Genomic DNA, 14,661 nt, shown 5'->3' on the forward strand with positions numbered 1-14,661 from the left:
ATGTAATGGATCGCCACTGACAGCTGCAGTCTGAAATTACGAAGTTCCATTATGCTGATAATTCAATAAACAGCCTTCAATGTCAGTGCGAAACGTCAAAGCGTTAGGTAGAGGTGAGATCACCGACTCAAATGATCGACTCCCCCGGGAGAGCGGTGACGTCACAGCGGCGGAAAGCCAGCCAGGCATCCCGGAGGATCCGCGCGCCTCCTCTACTGCTTGAGCGCAAGAGCTCTTAGTGAGTGTTGTGGATAGTCTCTGCCGCGTGGAATCCTGCTCACGAGGATTTTTGGATACGTAAGGAAATGTAGGAGCTACTACACCGTGAGCCGGATTTATTACGAGTTTTGACTTAATCTCCATGCGAAGATATGCTCACATACTCTTTTTGCCAACACATCCTGGAGATCATTTAGACGCAACTTTGGAGCGGAGGCTGTTGCCCGCTGAATCTGGTGAGCCTCTTTAACAATAGGTTTTCAACGAATGCAACTACTTTTAGCACAAAATGCATTGCAGAAAAAAGGCAAAACAGCATTACTGCATCTACAACTGTTACTACAACCACTACGCCTTTACTTGTGCTACTTAACCAGCAATACATATCACAGTTATTAACTCCGTCATTATGCATAATAGGCGATTATATGGTCATGCATAGGTAATGGGCACAAGCAACTGGATGTAAGCATTATGAAGTGAGTTGCACAGATTGAGGTTTAGAGCGCACAGCCTCGTGGATCGCTCGCCCTCTGGCACAGCAGTGAGACAGCGCCATCATTCGCGAGCAACAGAGTTCATGTGTGTGCTTGGGGCCACGCTTTAAAAAGATTTTCCGTCTGGCGATACAACTTTTCCCCGGTTTCCATGTGGTATGGAACATTGCTTTAGAATTTTTGTTTTTGTTTTAATTTATTAAATAGCTACACCTCAACATGTAAAGAATGTATGGAGTTCTCACAGTTTTACTCCATTGCAATAATACCAGCACGGAAAGTGATTCGCAACACAACAGCGTATATTGGCAATAACCAACTTCTAAATTAAGCAAATATTGTTTTACGTTCTGAAATAAATAGAGACATTGTGAAGCAATGATAGAATAAGAAAAATGACAAAAAGTAGCACAAAAAAAGACAATAGAACTAGGATTAAGTTCTTGATTTTAGTTTTTCAGGGTTCTTATAGCAATAAGCTTAATAATCAAGAAAATTGTAATCAAATGTTACTTTAATTTGAATAAGATATAGCCTATGCGTTATTCGATTAAAAATTATGCTGACATTGTTTTCTCTTTTCATGTTTGGTAGCTACCGTCTGCAATTACACTGGACGATCGAATCTGTAAATGTGAGGTTTTGACACATATTCACCTTTTATATTTATATTCACCTAAGACATAAACAACTTTGTTCACATTAATAATGGCGAAGTTTGAATGAGTTGTGTGTAACTGTTCATTTGCGAATGCTTTTAACAGAGTAGGCTACACAGTCGCGTGAGTCAGAAAAAAAATCCCTGCCACTGATGTATCTTTTTAATTTTTCTGTTGACTTGGTAAGCTACCGAAATACCGACCCTTATGAAACAAAAATATATTGCAGTATATTGGAAAATATCATGTAATATATTAGGCATATATTCTTATATATATTTATTTTTTCCAATATATTGCAATATATTGAAAGCGGCAATCATTTGTATATTTTGCAATATATTATGTAATATATGTATCATCAATATATTATTAAATGTATTCAATTATATAATATATTAGAAAATAAAAAGGGAAAATAATATATTACAATATTTTAAGAAATATATTGGTATTGGTATGTATCATCAATATATTATTAAATGTGTTCAAATGTATAATATATTAGAAAATAAAAAGGGAAAATAATTTTTTAAAGGATTTTAAGAAATATATTGGTAAATATATTTTCCTTTCGTAAGGGGGTGGTACTTTGATATCCTTATTGATAGGTAATGTATGTACCTTGCGTTTAGGACTTTATCATCATGAGAATCTCAAATGCTAAAAGACATGGAGATAATTTATCTGCTTTGTTCTAAAAACGCATTATTCAGCATATTTCTTCATTAGAAACAGAGGTTTGGCACATAAAATAAAACATCAAAGACTTCTCCCGCCCTACTGTGAGGGGAGAGCGACGGCCGTTTCATCTTCATGCCAACAGGAAGAAGATCCGTGCGCTGGGCAAGGAGCGCGGAGAGATACTAAGAGCGCTTTGTGTGTGTGTGTGTGTGTGTGTGTGTGGATCTGATAGTTCAGTGAGCAGAGAGAGTGACTGAGAGTGTCGTTACCATGCAGAGATTCGGAACTTATAAACTTCATGAAAAGCCGCCAAACAAAGGACGTTAGGACTGAAAAAGGTATGTAAGATTTCGGAAGTCTTAAAATTGCGCGAGGGCTTTTTGGAGTCGTTCTAGTTTTTGGCTATTTTCATAAATGCGTAAAAGTTTCAAGTCAGCTCGCGGTGTAAAGTTGCTGTTTGGAGTCCTCTACTGCTGTCCGTAGTGGAAATAGGGCAGCTTTGAAGTTGACCGTAGCTTGGCAAAGCTGTTGGAATATTCAGTGTGTTCAGTTGCAGTTGAATTATTTAAGATAAGCGGTCTAAAGTGGTCAGCTAATTGTTTTCAAATGGGAACAGTTCATACATCTGGCCAACGCATGTAGGCATCAGTGTGGCGACGTGAAATGAATAGAAACTGACGGACTGGGGGATGGGGATACACTTTAACAACGGAGCAGAAGCCCGTCTTTTGTTACTTTGGTATTTTGTTTCCATTCCATAGGCTAACTTGTCGTGTATCTAGGAGAGTTAACATTGAGGTTCTCGTGATGTAAACAATTCATTTAGTAGGTTGTTTAGTATTGTCCTTTGGTGTCGCTGATAAAATTCAGTCATATTTATTTCATTTCTAAACTAAACGTCATTTTAACGACTGTGAGCGTATTGCTGTTTTATATGCCGGAGGGCACGAATAGTCGCGAGGAGATTTGGAAATCTCGAGCACGCTCTCGCGGAGTGTGAAGTCCTCTGTTGTAAAAAGATTTGCACACAAAACCACTTACTAAATGTTAAATGTTGTATTAATGTTAGGAATTTATACATTATTGCGTCGTCTTTCGTCGTCAAGTCAGACGAATATGTGCGTATTTTAGCAAATGCGAATCGATGAAACGAACGCTGAAAGTTTTCTTGAGATTTGTATAACATGGTTAGCCATGCAAATTGCACGTTCCTGATATGCAGCATATCAGAATATAGGATAAACAATATTACGAATACTACGAACCACTATATTATGCCTTATGCATTTATTACCACTAATACATATGATTAAATAGGTAATAAGCACTTATTTATAGTGTGTCAGGGAGTTCTGATAAATAATGCAGGTCAAACTAGAGATGAAACAGAAAAATAAAGTTTTGCAATTGATAAGCTTTTCATATTCATTGACATAATTGTTAATGTTTTTCTATTTATGTTATGATCACTATTGAATACATAGCTCTGTACACATTGTATTGTTCTTAGCTGAATAAGTTGTATGACAGGATGGGAGGCTGTGAGAATAATGTATAATTTATTCAGGAGGCAGTGTAATGTGACTTAATGTGTATACACAAAAGGCACTTCCATCCTCACAGTGTTCACAACAATTCATCATTTGGCCTATCTGCTGTCATGGTGTCTATGGTGAAGCTGGAAATATAGACAAATAGTCAGCGGTTGTGTCTGTGGATGCAGATGCACTAATCATATTTGTTTTGAGTGATGATATGCCTTAAACAGATATTTAAAAGTTGTCTGTCAGTTTATTTTCTGCTTCCACCCATGAATACCTTCTTAATGATAATATAAGTAGTGTTAGATACAAAGTTTTCTGATGAATGACTCTGAAATGTGCTAAATCTATTAAAAGTGTAGCAGTGTTATCTTAACTTTTTCTCTCTTTTTTTCTTTGCAGTTTCGGTGAGGAGTGTGCTGCAATCATGCAGAACCACGTGACTTCACTGCTGGTGGTTCTGCTGCTCCTGTGCAGCTGCACTGGGATCCAAAGCCTCGACACTGCCCCCGTCCCTCTGTTTACCCAGTCTGTTTACAATGCTACCATTTATGAGAACTCTGCTGCTAAGACCTATGTGGAAAGTCTTGTCAAAATGGGAATCTACATCACAGATCCTACCTGGGAAATACGGTACAAAGTCGTGTCGGGAGACAATGAGAACCTGTTCAAAGCCGAGGACTATCAATTGGGAGACTTTAGTTTTTTGCGAATAAGGACCAAAGGAGGTAGCAGTGCCATTCTTAACCGGGAGGTTAGAGACCATTATATTCTCACAGTCAAAGCCATGGAAAAGAATTCAAATGCTGAGGCACGAACACGAGTCAGGATTCAGGTACTGGACACAAATGATCTTCGGCCACTGTTCTCCCCAACTGCTTATAGCATATCTTTACCAGAAAACACAGCTATTCGCACAAGTGTAGCCAAGGTGATGGCAACGGATGCTGATATCGGTACAAACGGAGAGTACTACTACAGCTTCAGAGAATGGACGGACATGTTTTCGGTTCACCCCACAAGTGGTGTAGTTACACTAACCGGAAAGCTGGACTACTCCGAGACAAAGCACTATGAATTAGAGATTTTAGCAGTGGACCGAGGCATGAAACTGTATGGTAGCAGTGGATTTAGCAGCATGGCTAAGTTAACGGTACGAGTGGAGCAGGCCAACGAGCATGCTCCGGTCATCACTGCTGTAACCCTAGCACATTCAGACACTGACAAGGACCCTACTTATGCTGTCGTGACTGTGGAAGACAGTGACCAAGGTGCTAATGGTGAGATAGCTTCTCTCAGTGTGGTTGCGGGCGACCCTCTTCAGCAGTTTAAAGCCATGCGAACAAGTCCAGGCAGTAAGGAATATAAAATCAAATCAGTTAAGCAGGTCGACTGGGATAGTCAGCCCTTTGGATACAATCTAACACTGCAAGCCAAAGACAAAGGAAGTCCACCCCAGTTTTCATCAGCAAAGGTCATCCATGTCATGTCCCCCCACTTTAAAACAGGGCCTCCTAAGTTCAGTCAAACTACTTACAGAGTCAATGTGAGTGAATTTGCACCACTGAACACACCTGTTGTAATGGTAACAGCTGTGCCAAAGTATCCTCAACTTAAGTATGCATTTAGACACAAATTGGATAAAAATCATTTTGCCATTAATGCAGATTCAGGCTTGATTACAACAGCTGGGCCCCTTCATGCAAACTCTGTGAACAGATATGAATTAGAAGTTATGACCAGCGACAAAAAAGCATCCGCAAAAGTAATTATCTATGTGATCGACGTGAACAACAACGGCCCAGAGTTCAAACAGACATCTTACAAAGGAAGCATTGATGAAAATATGCCTATAGGTACTAGTGTACTAACAGTGAAGGCCACTGATTTAGACAGTGGGGAAAATGGATATGTTACTTACAGCATTGCCAATGTGAATCCCCAGCCATTTGTCATTGACTACTTCTCTGGTGTCATCAGTAGTTCAGAGATTTTGAATTATGAACTGATGCCAAGGATTTATACCTTGAAAGTGCGGGCGTCAGATTGGGGTTCCCCTTTTCGACGTGAGGTGGAAACTCAGGTTACAGTCACACTTAACAACTTGAATGACAACAAGCCACTTTTTGAGAATGTGGATTGTGACGTAACTGTGCCAAGAGACCATGGTGTTAGTGAGCATATCACAACTGTGTCTGCTATCGATGCTGATGAGTTGCAGTTGGTTAGGTACAGAATAAAAGCTGGGAATGACTTGAATCTGTTTGAAATAAATCCAAACTCAGGCGTTCTGTCCTTAAAGCAGACTTTGAGTGAGGGTGAGGCAGCAAAAGTGTCCTATCACAGTTTGCAGATCATAGCCAGTGATGGAGAACATGAAACGCAGCCCATGTTTTTGAACATTACTGTCGTTACGGCGCGTAAACCAGTCCAAGTGAAATGTGTTGATACTGGAGTTGCCAGCATGCTGGCAGAAAAGCTTCTGCAAGGAAGCAAGATCCACAGCCAAAACGAACCCGAAGACCACTTCCAAGACTTTCACTCTGTGAACCGCGCTGCGCCCCAGTTTGCAGAAACTTTTCCCAGTGTGATTGAGGTCAAGGAAGACTTGCCTGTTGGAGCAAGGATTGTCCATCTTAGTGCCACGGATTCTGACAGCGGTTTTAATGGAAAACTGGTTTATGTTGTCTCTGGGGGTGACGTTGAAAGTCGTTTCGTGATTGACATGGACAGTGGATGGCTCAAAGTGTACGCACCTCTTGATAGAGAAACAACTGATCACTATACATTGAACATTACTGTGTATGACCTTGGAATACCCCAGAAGTCATCTTCACGTCTGCTGGATGTAAAGATCCTGGATGCTAACGACATCAGCCCACAGTTTTTACAGGACACATACTCGGTGGACATCAGCGAGAGCACTCTGGTGGGCACAGAGATCATTCAAGTTGAAGCAAAAGATAAAGATCTTGGTGATAATGGTGTGGTCAGATACTCCATATTGGCAGACACAGATCAATTTGCTATTGATATGGAAACAGGGATTGTTACGGTGAAGAAGCCTCTAGACCGCGAAGTGCAATCCAGTTTTATTCTCAAGATAGCAGCTCGCGACCAGGCCACTGGTGAACCCCAACTTGTCTCGACTGTGTTGCTTAAAATCACACTGGAGGATGTAAACGACAACCCTCCGAAATTTATTCCACCAAATTATCAGGTGAGAGTACGTGAGGATCTGCCCATTGGTACTGTTATAATGTGGCTAGAAGCTCACGACCCAGATGTTGGGCCATCTAGCCAGGTACGATACAGCCTCGCTGACAACGGGGATGGGAAATTTGAAGTAGACAAATTGAGTGGTGCCATACGAATCGTGCAGAATCTGGATTATGAGAAAAAGCAAGTATACAGTCTCACAGCAAGGGCAAAGGACAAAGGGAAGCCGATATCTTTGTCCTCAAGTTGTCACATTGAGGTGGAGGTTGTGGACGTAAATGAGAATCTCTACAGGCCATTGTTCTCATCATTTGTGGATAAGGGATTTATCAAAGAGGATGTGCCTACTGGAACATCAGTGATGAAAATCACAGCTCAGGATGAGGATAAAGGAAGAGATGGAGAAATCCGTTACTCCATTCGGGATGGCTCGGGTCTGGGGATCTTTACTATTGATGAAGAAACTGGTAAGTTATCTTCCTTTTCCTTTTATCCGTTCATGACTGGGGCGGGCTAGCGGGGGATGTTTTGTCAGGTCATGAATTATTCAAGAAACAAATCTCCTATGCATAAAAGTGGCCAGTGATATGAACGGTGCAACTGTGAAAGGACTTGCTGTATTAGAGGTGTTTTTTTGGGTGTACAGAAGGAGGGATTCATATTATTTTGTGTGGCATCAGTTGGATACTTGCACAGGTTGGTGGAAGCAGTTTTGAGAGAGCTGATGAAGAGAATCCTGATTCTTTTCATTTTTGCACCGGAGGAGAGAGAACTGATGGGAGGAACAGATGGAGCAGCTGTCTCTCGGACCTGCTGTAGACATTCCACACTAGTTGCCGTGGTATTAAGAGGATTGCTCCCCACCCCGTACTTCGATGCCCCCGATATTTTTGTACTTGATTCTTTCTCTCTGTCTATTTTTCTTTTTAAATAATTAAATCAAGCTCCGGCTATTTCTCATTTATAGATTATTTTGTTATGTAGGCCATAGGGTACTTAACGTCTATGAATGTGCGCTGCTGAGAGTTAGGGAATGGTGCTTTTTGAAGCAAACATTTCAAAAGTCAACATCTGGCCTCATTATCTTTATACAAAGAATGTATTAATACCTCTCTCAGCTGCCCTGACCCCTCAACGCACCTGTGCCAAAATCTTAAAATAAGCAGACTGGAATTCTGGAAGTCTTTGACACTGTGCAACTATTGGCCACCCAGTAAAAAATGAAGGCCTCATATACCCAAAGCTCACAAGACTGTGAATATTAAGCATTTTTCTTGGATTAAAGGGTTACTTAGGGCTGTGATGGTAAATGGATGGTAAACTACCGCTGGTGGCACAGTGTTAATATATATATATATATATATATATATATATATATATATATATATATATATATATTATGTATACAAATTATATATATAATTTTGAAACACAAATAATAATAAATGAGTCTCAGTCATCTATTAACAAATGTGTGTTTATTTAAGCACTTCCTTCAGTGAATACGTAGCCTGCAAAACACTAAATTAAATATCAAAGAAATATTACAGTTAAACAACAAAGTAGCCTAAATAAGAAAGTTAAATACAGTCTACAGGATGCGAGCGGTGCATACAAAATACTAGGCTGTAGAACTCATTATAATCAGTGATACTATACTGGATGTGGCGCGACACAATATAACAAATCCATGACAGTAAACCGCCTCGTTCATTTTATGAGGTACTTACCCAAAGTTCAGATGTACTGTGTAGACACTAGACAGACTTAACCCGTTACGACACGGTGGTGTCGCTTCCAGTGTAGACAGGGTTCACTGTTCCACCGCCATGCAAGCAGGTGCATTAACTCTCTTTGAAATAGGGCTCGTTCCCACATTTCTTGTTAACATCTACGATTTATCGCTGTCTCGTTTGTATTTGGCCAGCCTCACGAAACCTGACAAGCCAGGTGTTTGCGATCATGGGAAATTGAAGACACTTGTACAAACGCAGAAGGGTGACTTGAAAGGAGATGGCTCCAGATCGCAATATATTATTTGGTTTTCCAACAAAGTCCATCGCCCAACACAAAATTAATTTGCTGAATGCAGAATAAACTGTATTTTCCTGCGCTCAAACCTGCCAATCTAAAGGAAACACTGTGTAATTTGCAACTATTACTGTTATTACACTTGCATACAAAACTTTGTATTATGCTTGTTATAGAGTGCATGACCTCTAGTGCACTACTGCTGGTGGCAGCCGACCACCACGGGCGGTGACCATCACAGCCCTAGGGTTACTCCACCCCAAAATGTAAATTTTGTCATTAATTAATTACCCTCATGTTGTTCCAAACCCGTAATTCCTACATTCATCTTTGGAACACAAATTAAGATATTTTTGATGCATGCTGAGAGCTCTCTGACTCTCCCATAGACAGCAACATAAGTAGCCACTCAACGAACAGAAACGTAGCCAGGAGATCTGTAAAATAAACCATGTGACATCAGAGGATCAACCGTAATTTTACAAAGCTAAAATAATACTTTTTATATGCAAAGAAAACAAAAATATCAACTTCATTCAACAATATGTCTCCTCCGAGTCAACATAGCGCACTCTGTTTGCGTTCAGTGGATACTCTCCAAAATGGCGCTACGTAGATGTAACAGCAGCTCTCTTTGGAATGGAAAGATTAGAAGAGGGATGGGTAGGAGGTGTTCAGGTTTGAGGTCACTACATGTGGGACGAATGTCTCATTTTAAGCAAGGAGTCAATCTTTAAACCAAGGCTAGAGAATAGTAATAAAGACCCATTTGTTGTTTTGCACTAAATAGGTATTTCAAGAATGTGGGGTCACCATTGGCCATGGGTGTACCTTTAGTCATGTTTTATGAGAATGAGCACCTAAAGAAAGACTGAGACACATCTGTGCCATATTTGTTGCTTTGGACTACATTTACAGTGTGTTTGTGTTGTCTGCACATTTTATTCTCTACTTTTGCAGACTCCACAGGGGGGGCAAGGAATGTGCAAATTAAATGTTTTCTGTTGTTCATTTCGCCTCAGCCCTACATGTTTGACTCCAATAGTCTTGTAGGAATGTGAGGCTTCCGTCATATATCCCGTCTTCCCAAAGATGTATTTTTGTTTGTCTGAGCAGAGCAAAATCTTCCCTCAAAAACCTCAGTTCTGAGAAACACAGTATGAATTAAACTATTACAGACACAATAAAACTCGAATACGATCCGATTAGTGCTTTAAAATAGAACGGTTACTTGAGGTTGTGTGTCTTTTCTGGTGTGATTTGGTCTGCTTTTCCATCTCAGCAGTAAATAGCAAAGCTAGAACTCGGTCTGTAGAACCTCTTGCAGTGTTTACATGTGTGATTCTCACAAACATGTCAAGAGCAAAGGGCTATAATGGGCTCTGGTGAGTCCTTAATGCTCAAGTCAGGGACATTCTGCCATGTGTGTGTTTGTAAAGATAACACACACACACAAGCACAGATGCACAATTCATTGTGGTATGCGCTAAATTGATTGGTGTCACCAGAGCTGCTCAAAGAACCTTGTGCCTTTCTACTAAATTCTACCAAATCAACCAAATCATCACAACACCATAAATATATATTTTTACCTTGAAATGAAAGTCCGGTTTTGCTATTTTTAATGGGATCAGTCAAAAACTTCTTTCAGAAGCAGCTTATTAAAGGTAGTGCAAAGGAGCTCAAATTTTGAGCAGCTCTTAAATTCTGAGCCCAATGACATTGTATGCTCAATTAGGTTTAACCTTTCATTTTAATCCTAACACCTCCTGCTAAAGCACATTTTAAAGGAACACATCTACCAGGCAGTTTTCTCATTTTTGTTCTGAGAATTGTACATTTCTGTTTTATATTATTAATTTGCTCTGTAATGAAATCAGCTCAGATTGTTTGCCCAGTTGACCATGCAAGATGTGATATAGCAATTTACACCTCTTGTGAAAGTTTGCAGGGGTCACCTACATTGAGATGCCGAGTAGCCACATTTTTCAGATCATTAAATTTAAGAAAATGACTCTGTATTTGATAAACATATCAGCATCGCCCTCTAAGTAGCCCGCATTTAATTCATTTCAGTGTTATTATTAGGGTTGGGTACCGGAACCTGTAATATCTGTATCTGTGCAGTTCCTTGTAAATACAGTTTACAAGAGGTAACTGGGGAGCAATCAGTTTCTCATCTGCTGTAAAGTTTTCTCGCCGTTCACTGCTCATCACACCACAGCTGTTTCCTCCAGCGAACATCTAGTCCTTAACACATATGAATGCATACTTTAATTATACTTATTTAAATATACTTAATCGAATTATACGTACTTTATACATACACTACTGTGCAAAAGTCTTAGGCACATCAGTATTTTCACCCAAAAGAATGGTGTTCGGCCAGTTATTTATATCTTGCTGTAGTTTGTTAATAGAAAATATCAGTTTACATTTACAAACATTTATTTTGCCAGTAATTTTAATAATCATCTAGCGATATTTTTGAATGCACAAGCAGTCTGACAAAAGCCGGTGCTCCACAAAGAGATCTGCTTGTACTTTCAAAAATATCACTAGATGATTATTCAAATTAATGGCAAAATGAATGTTTGGAAATGTAAACTGATATTTTCTCCTGACACACTACAGTCATGCACAGAACTGATTAAAGACAGTGACAGACAGAACTCCTTTTAACTAAATATCAGAGTGATTGACAGAGATACAGTAGAAACATTATGTGTGGTTTTGTATTAAACAATGACCCAGATCATGAAATACATTTAATAGCCTTAGAGTAAGGGAAGCTTGGGAAATGAGAGCAAGGGCAAGGAGTGTGTGAAAGCTATGTATTTATTTTAAATATTTTGTAATGTTCTTTAATGTTATCCATAGTTTTTTGTGGCTTTTTTTTTCTCTCTAAGTATCGAATCAGGCACCGGTTAGGGACGGTACCATTTAAGTATCGAAATGGTACCAGTATCGTAAAAAACCCTATCGATACCCAACCCTAGTTATTATTTAATATCCCATAGTATAAGCCAAATAACCATCAAATAACTGGATCCACTTTTTGTTAAAATCACAGAGTTCACCATTTCTAAACTATGTGAAAAAAAAAAAACTCTCCACATGCTGATGACATGATCGGTAAATAGTGTCCCAAATGATATATTCTATACTTTCAGTTATAAAAAGGTGCATCATCCAGACATTTGAAGTGTACTTTTTATTTGGACTTTTCAGTGTGAACAGACTGCTCACACTACTATAAAACAGCATGGAGTAGTACGAAAATTGGGACGTACCTACTCAGACATCGGGATACAGACATACCTGCTTGAGCCAGACACCATTAGGTCAGAGAGTGCCCCATAATGCTGAGCATGCAACCATGTCTAATCCCCCTGACTCGCTGCACAAAAATATCTGTTTGTGCATGAAGCAGCATAGAAAGCCAGTGACTTTTTCCACTCATTCCCCATGTGACTGATGGTCAGAAAATGTAGCCTGACTTGTAATACAACAATACTTTTATAAGATAGAACATTTACAACTTCTAGTTAGTTGTTTCAGAGATTGATTATTCACTCGTGAAAGCCAAAATCTTCAAACACTCAAAGTCTCTAAATGCATTTTAATTTATGTTCTTCGTCCGTTGTTTTATTAACATAACTGTTAACATCTTTCACTCTTTTAAGTCCATATGCTCTGGCAAGCCTTTTTTGAATTCTCTTTGAAGACTCACAACCCCACTATCTTTTTAGTACATTTCAAAATGCAGTTTTGTAGTAGCAAGCATTTTTGAAAACTCTGTCCACTTGATACTTGCTAATGCAAATGAAGTACTCTGTTCATTAACTATACTTTTAGCACTTTTGGAGAAGAAATATTTGCAGAAAAGAATTGCACTTCTAAGAACTGGCTCATAAGTGTCATTAGGTCAGGAATCAGACTGCAGTGGTTGGGGCCGTATGTTTTGGCTTTCCCTGAAAAGAACCTGTAAGATTCATTGATTTTAGAATCCAACTACACTGCTCTGCCTGTTTGTAATTTCCCTTAAAAGAACCAGATCATAATTCATTGGTTTATGATTCGAACCTTACTGGTCTTGTTGTATGCTTTGTAGATTCAGTAGTGGTTTTGTGGCTTCACTAAATAGTAATATAGGGCCCTATGATTTCCACGATGCAGAAAATGCGAACAGAATCACAGAATCCAGTCATAGAAACAGATTTAACCATATAACACGGAATTGGAAAAATTTTGGATGGATACATCAAAAGTAGGTCAATACACTTAAATCAAAACATGATATGGACTAGTGTCTGTGAATATTAAGCCCCAAAATACATTTAAATATGAATTCTGCATGTTCTGCATGTCTCTGTGTTGAATGAATGGTGAAGACATCATTTTCATTTAACACACACATACTGAAGTATGCGTGATACTCGTGGAGTTTTCAGCCTCTGCTGTCTAAATATATCGTGTTTGAGTACACCAACACATGAACAAAATCGCTACAACTATTCAGAGAGTCACTTCATTTGACCATTTCTATCATGTCATATGTACAAACAAAAACCTGATGGTTTTTAAAGCAACTCGTCAAAATAAAAGTTTGGTGACAGAAATGTAATGATAGCACTACTGCTAATAATACAGTTTTTTAGAGCTGCAACTAACGATTATTTTTTCTGTCAACTAATCTAACGATTTTTTCGATTAGTCGACTACTCTAACGATTATTTTTATTACAATAAATAATTAATCTAATGGTTTTTTTTTTGATTAGCTAATGAATCCTTTGGATAACTTTACAAAAAAATATAAGTACAACTTCTAATATAATATTTCAACCTTTATTCATTTTCAACCAATGTGGTTGAAGTTTTCACAGTATACAAAAATAAAGAGGCAAAGAAAATTATTTTACTATGGTAAATATGAGTTTACGATAGCGCTTATAATTAAACCACAGTAGCCACAAATTTACAGTTGTCTGAGAAGTCATGAAATGTTCTTTAGCATCACAAACCATAAAATGTAGTCAGGGTTCTGCTATGGTTTAACCAAGCGTGCCGCACAAGCCCTGAAAAGTGAAGCCAAAACGTCTCGATCGCCCCCTGGTGAGTGGTCCTAGTATAGGTCATAAACCTCGCCTCCCCATGTTATTCAATGGGACGCGAGACCAACTAAACAATTAAATTACCCTTCAAATATCTTTTTTCCGAAGCTGTTTTTTGTCATTTACTGTAGTTTGTATCACACTAATGTAAATTCAAGTGTTCGTTTTTAAAATAAGTTGTTTTTTAGATAGTTATTTAATGCTCTAAAAACGGTGGTGTGACGTCGTGATTGACAGCTGTGATTGACAGCTCTCTGAGCCGGAGGAGGCACTGAAGCGTCAACAGGCTTTTTTCATGATCTTCGGAGGACTGAGGAGTAGGGATGTTGCGGTGACGGATTTTTTCCACCGGTTAATCGACGTGTAAAATAAACGGTAATCCCGGTGTCACCGGGGTTGCGTGTCGGGGATTTCGGGAGGCCGAAAATGCGGTCGTGCAGACGTGCACACGTCTCAATTTACTTTCACTTTAATTAGCGGCAATTCAGTAGCATTTGTTTGAATTAATCATGGGTTAATTTATTTTATTCTTAATAAAAATGCACAAAACAATAAGACACTCGCTTGTATTACACACATCTTTATTGCAAAATGAATAATAACTTAACACACCATGCAAAAACTAAACGAAAGCACTTATGAAACACCTTTAAAGTGCATTTATTAACAAAACGAACCACTGCACACATCGTGCA

At 38.9% G+C, this 14,661-nt stretch overlaps 1 protein-coding gene across 8 annotated transcripts in view; it reads left to right on the plus strand.

The window, feature by feature from the left end:
• The first annotated feature begins 209 nt into the window (after window positions 1-209).
• LOC132143519 (protocadherin Fat 1-like) overlaps window positions 210-14,661 on the plus strand; it is a 105,128-nt gene continuing 90,676 nt past the window's right edge. For 4 of the 8 annotated variants that reach the window (XM_059553799.1, XM_059553802.1, XM_059553804.1 and 1 more), the window contains exons 1-2: window positions 212-455; window positions 4,003-7,286. In XM_059553799.1, coding sequence (XP_059409782.1) covers window positions 4,028-7,286 — 3,259 coding nt within the window. In that variant the 5' untranslated portion in view covers window positions 212-455; window positions 4,003-4,027. Of the gene's footprint in view, window positions 456-2,280; window positions 2,398-4,002; window positions 7,287-14,661 lie in introns of those variants that run through there. The other 4 variants (XR_009434254.1, XR_009434253.1, XM_059553805.1 and 1 more) reach the window with 4 other exon arrangements.

This window comes from Carassius carassius, chromosome 7 (assembly GCF_963082965.1).
Source record: "Carassius carassius chromosome 7, fCarCar2.1, whole genome shotgun sequence".
Lineage (NCBI taxonomy): Eukaryota > Metazoa > Chordata > Actinopteri > Cypriniformes > Cyprinidae > Carassius > Carassius carassius.